The sequence below is a fragment of the Molossus molossus genome, unplaced genomic scaffold (assembly GCF_014108415.1).
Source record: "Molossus molossus isolate mMolMol1 unplaced genomic scaffold, mMolMol1.p scaffold_m16_p_14, whole genome shotgun sequence".
Lineage (NCBI taxonomy): Eukaryota > Metazoa > Chordata > Mammalia > Chiroptera > Molossidae > Molossus > Molossus molossus.
Window position 1 is genome coordinate 34650004 of NW_023425349.1, and position 8146 is coordinate 34658149.

The 8146-nt window shown below is 46.6% G+C and overlaps 1 protein-coding gene across 1 annotated transcript; it reads right to left on the reverse strand.

Moving 5' to 3' along the window:
- Positions 1-1094: 1094 nt before the first annotated feature.
- On the reverse strand, positions 1095-4817 carry CUNH9orf131 (chromosome unknown C9orf131 homolog). Its single transcript, XM_036261776.1, has 4 exons — positions 4587-4817; positions 3541-4211; positions 3245-3259; positions 1095-3108 (listed from the first exon to the last, which is right to left on the reverse strand). Exons 1-4 carry the CDS (start codon positions 4815-4817, stop codon positions 1095-1097), a joined length of 2931 nt encoding a protein of 976 aa, XP_036117669.1.
- Positions 4818-8146: the final 3329 nt, after the last annotated feature.

Consider the following 8146-nt stretch of genomic DNA (forward strand, 5'->3'; position numbering starts at 1 on the left):
ACAGATTGGGAGAAACTATCTGCAACATACATAAGTTGAGTTAATATCTGTGGTAGGCAGGATAATGACTCCCCTAAGATGTCCATGTCCTAATCTCTGCAACCTATAAATATGTTATTTTACACAGAAAAGGGAATTAGGCTGTAAATGGAATTTAGGTTGCTAATCAATTGACTTTAAGAGAAGAAAAGTCTCGGATTATCTAGTTGGGCCCAATGTATTTGCAAGTGTCCTTAAAAGTGGAAGAGGGAAGCAATAGAGAGCAAAGTGATGTGAGAACTTGCCTTTGCTAGCTTTGAAGGTGGAGAAAGAGGGCCAGTAGCCAAGGAATGTGGACACCCTCTAGAAGCCAGGAAAGGCAAGGAATAAATCCTACCTTGTGCCTACAGAAAAGAATGCAACCCTGTCATCCTTGTGATTTTATTTTTCTGATAGTAAATTTGTGTTTTGTTTTTTGTTTTGTTTTTGTGGTAATTTGTTATAGCAGCAATAGAAAAGTAATACACTATCCAACAAATAATGCAGTAGAAAAATGGGTAAAGGATATAAACAGGCAATTCTAGAAGAAATCCAAATGGCCACTAAACGTGAAAGGCACTTGTTTTTGTAGCCTTGGGAATGAATGGTTTTTGGGCTGACCAAGGGAGAAAAAAGAACAGAGGGCTGAGAAGAAGTGGTTGGAAAGATATGTGGAGAACTTGTGGGTCAAGTGGGTGAAGAAGGGGACCATACCCAGGCATACCCTGGGTCTGCCTAGACCCAGATGAATTGTGCTCATGTGAATAGATGCATTTTCCTTCTGCTCACTTGCCGTGAAGGTTTTCTCAAGGGCAACATTGAACTGTGCTCCCATGGCCTTTAGCCTCAAGGGATGTGTGGATCCCCAGATTGATCATCTGTGGAGGGCTTGAAAAGAAAATTAAACCTGCAGAATTCTGAGCTCTCTATTTTAGGGACCTGATTCTGGTGGAATATACCCGCTGCAGAATTTAGTAGGGAACTGACATTCCCAGTACCCCAGACTCCAAAGAAATCATGAGTGGGATTTGTCTAGTTCAGCTAGTTTATTAGGATTTCTTCTGTCTCCCCAGCCCTCAGATGCCAGTACTCTCAGCTTTTTCATCATGCTGACTGGATTTGGTGGGCAGGAGTTCATGGGTACCCAGAAATTTGCCTAACACCCTTTGGACACCCCTAATAAGGGGAGCCTGAGGTGTGGGGGAAGACAGATGCTTCTCCATGTGGGCCCAAGGGCAGTGCTTACAGTGCCGTGGGATCAGGATATCACCAGCTCTCAGCCCTGCCCCTTGCTTATATTGGGGCCCTGTACCCTTGGAGTGAAGCTTCTTGGGGAGAACGATGTGTAGAGATCTGTGGTTCCTGTGCTGAGATCTTTGGAAAAGTCGGCCTCCATGGGCCTCCACTAGTCTTCTGGTCTGGGCTGGGTGGCTCTTCCCTGTAACCGTGGATGACCCCAATCTTGCATGTGCTCTTCTGTGGTCTCCTGCTTTGGGTTTCCTGGGGCTGTCTGTCTTTTTGGCTGAAGATAGGACTGAAGCCTTGTCCTGTCTGTTACCTGAGACTGGAACCTCAGAGTTAGAGGGATCTCTTAAGCCTGGGCAGTTGTCATCAGCCTCCATGTGAATACATGATCCCTGAGGTGAGACCTGGGCCACTTGGGCCATCATCTTTGCCTTCATTCTTTGCTCTCTCTGAAACATTTGTTCTGTCCTAAACCCTTGTGGCTGAGGATGGGAAGAAGAGTGGGAGTGATAATAGTGGGATATCTGGACAGGCTGAGTTATTGTGTTCTCATCTTTTGGGGAATGACAGCTTGAAGTGTGGAAACACAGACTGGGGTGATGAGTCTGCTGTGAGGGGCAGGAAAAGCGTCTCCAAGTATCTGGAGTTGTGGAACTCAGGGCAGGGAAGCTGCCAAATGATTGACTTGGGCCAGGGGTTCTGGAAGCAGAGCTAAGCTGTAGTTTTTTTAGCCTGAGTTCTAATTCTCTACTCCAGTGCCAGGCCTGGATTCCAGAGTGGGTGGACATCTCTGGGACAGCCTCTCTCTGGGAGGGTGGGATCTCTGCCTTAGCTTCTAGGAACAGCTCATCCTTGTGTAGGCCAGACTGGTTGAGCTCAGTCTTCAGAGCCTTAGCTAGGGTGGGAGGCCAGGGTATTGGCGCCAGGGGATCCATTGCTGGAGGGCTGGGGCCCTGGGGGATCTGTTTTTGTTGCACATTCTTCCACACAAACTCAAGGTCAATGTGTGGATCTGGTAGATGAGCAGTGTGTGTGTTGGGAGGTGGGGCTGGTTGCTGCATGACCCAGTAGTTCTCTCTCTGTTCTACTGCTTCCCCCTCACGCTTACAGTTGCCTTGGTCTCCTATAGGCTCACTTAAGTGAAACTTTGACATAGAGTGTGGATGTGGGTTATGGTTCCAGAACGTGGACACAGGAACACAACAGATTTCCCTCAGCTTCATGTCCCCCCATGAAGGGGCTGTAGACTCAGAGGTACAGAGGTTCTCTGTCTGCCCCATGGTCTCCCACAAATCTTTGGACTTAGACAGGACTGCCGTGGGTCCCATTCCTAGAGACTCCAGCAGACAGGATGAGGGAAGGCTGGGAGAGGAAACTGAGTCTACAGAGACCCAAATATTTTCTCTGTTTTGCATGTCTTTCCATAAAGTCTCAGATCCTGATGGAACACGTGCAGGGCTAGTTCCATAGAACCCAGGGTTGAGGTCCAAGGTTGGGGGCTCAAAGGCCTGTGGGTTTCCTGAATTTTCTTTGCATCCCCAGTGAGGCTTGTATCCAGATAAATTTCCCATGGGACTGCCTCTCTGGAGTTCTGGCAGGGGGTCTGAGGGAGGACAGGGGGTTGGCATTGGAGACCTGGAGGTCTCAGGTTTCTGTCTGTGCCCCATGGTTCCCCAGAAGTCATTAAGTATAGAAGATCCTCCTTCAGAGCTGACCTTCTGGGATTCTGACAGAGAATTGGGGGGTTGGTACGGGGCTGGCATTGGGAGTTTAGAAGCTTGAGGACTCTTTTTATGTCCTGTGGCTCTCCACTGAGTCTCACATCCAGGTGAAACTCCCAGGGATCTAGTTCCTTGAGGCTCTGTTATGGGGGCTACAGATTGGCAAGGGACAAGGGTGGGAGGCTCAGAGATCTGAGGATTCTCTTTTTGCCTTGTAGTTTCCCAGAGGTCCTCAGATCCATATAGGCCTCCTATAGGACTGACTCCCTGGAGTTCTGGCAGAGAGGGGAGGGTTTGGCTGGGAACTAGTATTACTGGCTCAGAGGCTTTGGGATCCTTATTTTGCACCATGGTCTTCCATTGGGCCTCAAACCTAGTCAGGAGTCCCAGAAGGTTAGAAGGAGACAGCAGAGAGGCAGAGAGTGAATTTGGAATGTGTTGTGGGAGGCCAGGATCCCATGGCATACCCCACCAGACCTCAGGTGAGGGGAAAAACTTGGAGAATCTGGTTCTTTGGAGTTCAGGCTGTGGGTGCAGGGCTTGATCCACAAGCCACTGTGTATGTGCTTGAGCACCAGAACGGACTCCTTTGAGGTCTATGGGAAAGGACTTAAGATGGAGTGGTGGGGATGGGACAGAAGAGAAAGATGGAGGGGGAAGTTGCTGCAGATCATTAGCCATCTCTTCCAGATCTTTTGTAGTATGGACTTTATGGGTAGGAAGCTGGGTTGGGGAGCAATACTGGGCAAACAGCAGGTTGGATCCATGCAGGAAGGAAAACTTGTTGAAGTAGACAGAAGGACCAACAAGTAACTTCAGGGGAGAGGGGCCACCTGAGCTCAGGATCATAGCTTCCAAAGACTCACTGTGCAGAGAGGGGAGTCCCCAGAAGAGCTGGCTTTTTCTCTGCTGTAGATGACTCCCTGATGCTGTCTTATGCCTCACAGGCAGGTTGGTCAGGATCTGAAAGGTGGGGAATGATCTGGAAGGGCTTGGAGTCTGCATGAGTCCTTGCTCTGGTGTCCCTATGGCCTTGTGGAGGCTCTCAGAATCACAGAATGGTTTGGATGGGGCTGTGGGAGCTTGCTCTCCAGTGGGAGCTTTGGGAAAACATGGATCCAAAGATACTGTCTCTTCTTTATCCTCTTCTTCCTCCTCTTCTTCCTCTTCTGACTTCTGCCTCCACAGATGACCAAGGAAAGCCACCTGGTACAGAAGTGGTAGGCCCTGGGGAATGGAGAAAGATACTCTCAGCCTTTTTAGAGACACAAGGTGTGTCATGACGTTCTCAGTCTCTGTTCCACATCCAGAGTGAACAGTTACTCAGCTGGCCCCACATCTGTGGTCAACAGTCACTTACCCATCCAGTGTTAAGGGCCATTACCCAGTACCCATGGGGAGATCAGCATCCCTTACATAATCCTACATCTAGGGTAAGTGATCACTCATCTGGCTTCAAATCTGTCAATGGTCAGTCACCCAGTCTCACATTTAAGGCTTATAGTCACTCACTTGGACTCACATCCATGCCAATGATTCCTCACCAAAATGCAGTTGTGGTGTCAATAGTCATTTAGCCCTCTGTACATATATGTCACCCACCTTGCCTTGCATCACATCTCCAGAGTACCAGGGCTGAAGATGTTGCCAGCTCCCAAGCTGCCACCACTTTCGGATCTGCCAAATCATGAACAGGAATAGTATCACTAAATTCCCTGTACTCTGGAGGCAGCTGCTGCCACAGTGTCTGCAGGCGAGGGCATGGGTCAGCTGGCCACAGAGACTCCCCTTGTCCCCCTTAGCCCCAAGGAAGCCCTCTAGCAGCCAGTCCATCTTTCTCAGCCTAGTGGCAGTTTATACTGATGTCATCACTGCATCACAGAACAAAGAACTCCCATCCCCCACATGCCTAACAGCCTTCTTCCTGAATTTAGGGTAAAAAAATTGTCTACAAGAGACAGCTCATTCTTCATACAGTGAAACCTGGGTGATCCCCTTTTGTCAAAGACAGAATTATGTTTCAGGCATTGTGGTTGAGGATATGGATTCCAGAATCAAAACTGCCTCATTCAAATCCTAGCTTTGCCACTTCCTACCTCTGAAATCTCAGTCAAACTTAATCTTTCAGTGCCTCAGTGTTTTCACCTGTAAAATGGGAATAACATTACCACATAGGATGGTTTTGAGAATTAAATGTATAAATTTATATGCTTAGAATTGTATAAAGTATATATGCTGTATCATGTAAATGCTATATTAAAAGTGTATTTCTTTTGCCTGCCTGGTGTGGCTCAGTTGTTTGAGCATCATCCCATGCATTAAGAGGTCACCAGTGCGATTCCTGGCTAGGGCATATGCCTGAGTTGAGGGTTCGATCCCCAATAGGGGGTGTGCAGGAGGCAGCCGATCGATGCATCAATGTCTCTCTCTCCCTCTCCCTTCTTCTCTCTCTAAAATCAATAAAAAAATTTTTTTAAATGTATTTCTTTTAAGGTTCCTGATTACAAGCCTCTTTCCATCTTTAATAAATGGAGTGTGCTCCCTCTTTTTTTTTTTTTTTTTTAATCTCATGTCAGTTAACTCCTTTTTAACTTTAGGTTGCCTGAGATATTTATGGCAAGTAGTCATGTTAAGGATGACAAATAAAATGTGCTTACCTGTTTTTCTTTCTTTTTTTTAAATGTTTTTATTGATTTTTGTTTTTTGAGTGAGAGGAAGGGGGAGAGAGATAGAAACATTGCCCTGGCTGGTCTTGCTCAGCGGTTAGAGCGTCGTCCCACAGACCAGAGAGTCCCGGGTTTGGTTCTCGCTAAGGGCACGTACCTCAGTTGCAGTTTGTCCCCAGCCCCAGTAGGGATCATGTGGGTGGCAACCACTTGATGTGTCTCTCTCATATTGATGTTTCTCTCTCTCTCTCTTCCTCCCTCTCTTTCCCCCGCTCTATCTGAAGATAAATGCAAAAATGTCCTTGGGTGAGGATTAAAAAAAAAAGAAACATTGATGTGAGAAACATCAATAGCCGGCCTCCTGCACGCCTCCTACTGGGGATCAAGCCCACAACCCAGGCATGTGTCCTAACCAGGAATCAAACCGAGACCTCTCAGTCCATGGGACGATGCTCAACCCACTGAGCCACACTCGCCGGGCTTAACCATTTTTCTTCATTTACTCCTCTTTACCCTAAAACAACAACTCTGTTCCATGTCAGCTCTTCTTTTTAGAGCCAACCTTCAATCTCTGTCTTCCTAGTATAGTGCCTCTCTTGTCACCTCACCCCCCTCAAAGGCCTGCTTAGTCTGGGAAAGCACTGAACTAAAATTGAGGAGACCTGAGTTCTCTAGTTCTGTCACTGGCCATATGATCTTGGGCAAGAAAGGTTTCTCCATTGCTACCCTAAATTGGATTATAATAATTAAATATATATATTTTGTTGTTGGTAATCCTCAGCTGAGAATATTTTTCCATTGATTTTCAGATAGAGTGGAAGGGGGGGGGGAGAGAGAGAGAGAAGAGAGAGATATGGTTGCCTCACCCATGACCCTGACTGGGGCCAGGGATCAAACCCAGGTACATGCCATTGACCAGGAATCGAACCTACAATCCTTTGGTTCACGGGCTGACACTAACCACTGAGCAAAACCAGGCAGGGCTCAATATGTATTCATCGAGTGCCTAGTTTGGATCAGGTATTGTGTTCAGTCTCGAGTAGACAGAAGAAAGACAGAGTCCCTAAAGTAAGTCATATTTCAGTGGGGAAAATCAGTCAAGTAATAAACAATAAAACAGAGATATGCACAATGGAGGCAGAAAAGTTTATCTAATCAGCCTGGGGAAGGGGTTGCTTGTCAGGGGATATGTCCCAGAAGAAATTAATGCTTGGTTTGAGGAACCAAGAAAATGAGAGTGTAGGGAGCAAAGTAAGGACAGTCCAAGCAGTAGGGTTAGCCTGTGTAAAGGTGCTAGGGTAGAGAAAAATGCCCCATTAGGGAAAATGAAGGTATTTTAATGAGGTGGGGTTGGGGAAGCAGTAGGAGATACACCTGGAAATAAAAGATAACAAAGGGCCCTGAATACCAGTCTAAGAAGTTGAAATTTATCCTGAAGGCAATGGTAAATTATTGAAAAGTTTTGAACAAGGAACTGACAAAATGAACCTCGTATCTTGGAAAGAACACTCTGGCTATGCGGGCAAGGAGATTAGAGATTGAAAGCAAGAGATTAGTTAGGAGGTCTTACTTTAATTTAGGTGAAATAAATGATGAGGCCTGAACCAAAGCAGTGATGGTGGGAATGGAGAATAATGGGTTCAAGTGAATCCCACAGATACAACTAATTAGACTTTGTTATCAGTGGAATGGGGGAGAGGGAGAGGGAGTTGAGAATGACCAGAGTTTCTGAGAGGAAAATGGATGTATATGTTAGTGCCATTTTACTGAGATAGGGAATACAAACCTGGAAACCGATGTAGGGTGTATGTGATGGGTTCCATTTTAGACATTTGAATTTGAGGTTCCTGTGACAAGGAAAAGCTAACCAGGAGGCAATTAGATGCTTGGATCTGAAGCTTGGGAGAGCAGTCTGTGGGGAAGATGTAAATTTGCCAGCTAACAGCATATATGTAGCAGCTGAAACCATAAAAAGGCTCAAAGATGACCAACTGATATGTAACATTTGGCGCAGACAATGTAGCCGGTAGTATTTTTATTAAAAACTGGAGTAGCCAACATTGTACATAATAATCAATATTTCAAGCTTAAAATCTGGCAACACTGGACTCACTCCCATCAACTAAAGCCATTTAGAGTTAAGGAGTAGATGCTCCCTCCTTTGTTTCTTTTTTTTTTTTATCCTCACCCGAGGACATTTTCCCATTTTTTTTGTTCAGGTAGAGTGGGAGGGAGAGGAACAGAGAGAGAGAGAGAAACATCGATGTGAAAGGAACACATCGAGTGGCTGCCACCCGCAAGACCGACCAGGGCCGGGGACAAACTGCAACCGAGGTACGCGCCCTTAGTGGGAACCGAACCCGGGTCTCTCAGGACCGCAGGTCGACGCTCTAACCTCTGAGCCAAACCGGCCAGGGCGATGCTCCCTCCTTCGGAAGTGGACATGTGCTCTCCAGTTCACCATGATTCTCACCATATTTTCATTGATTAGGCCAA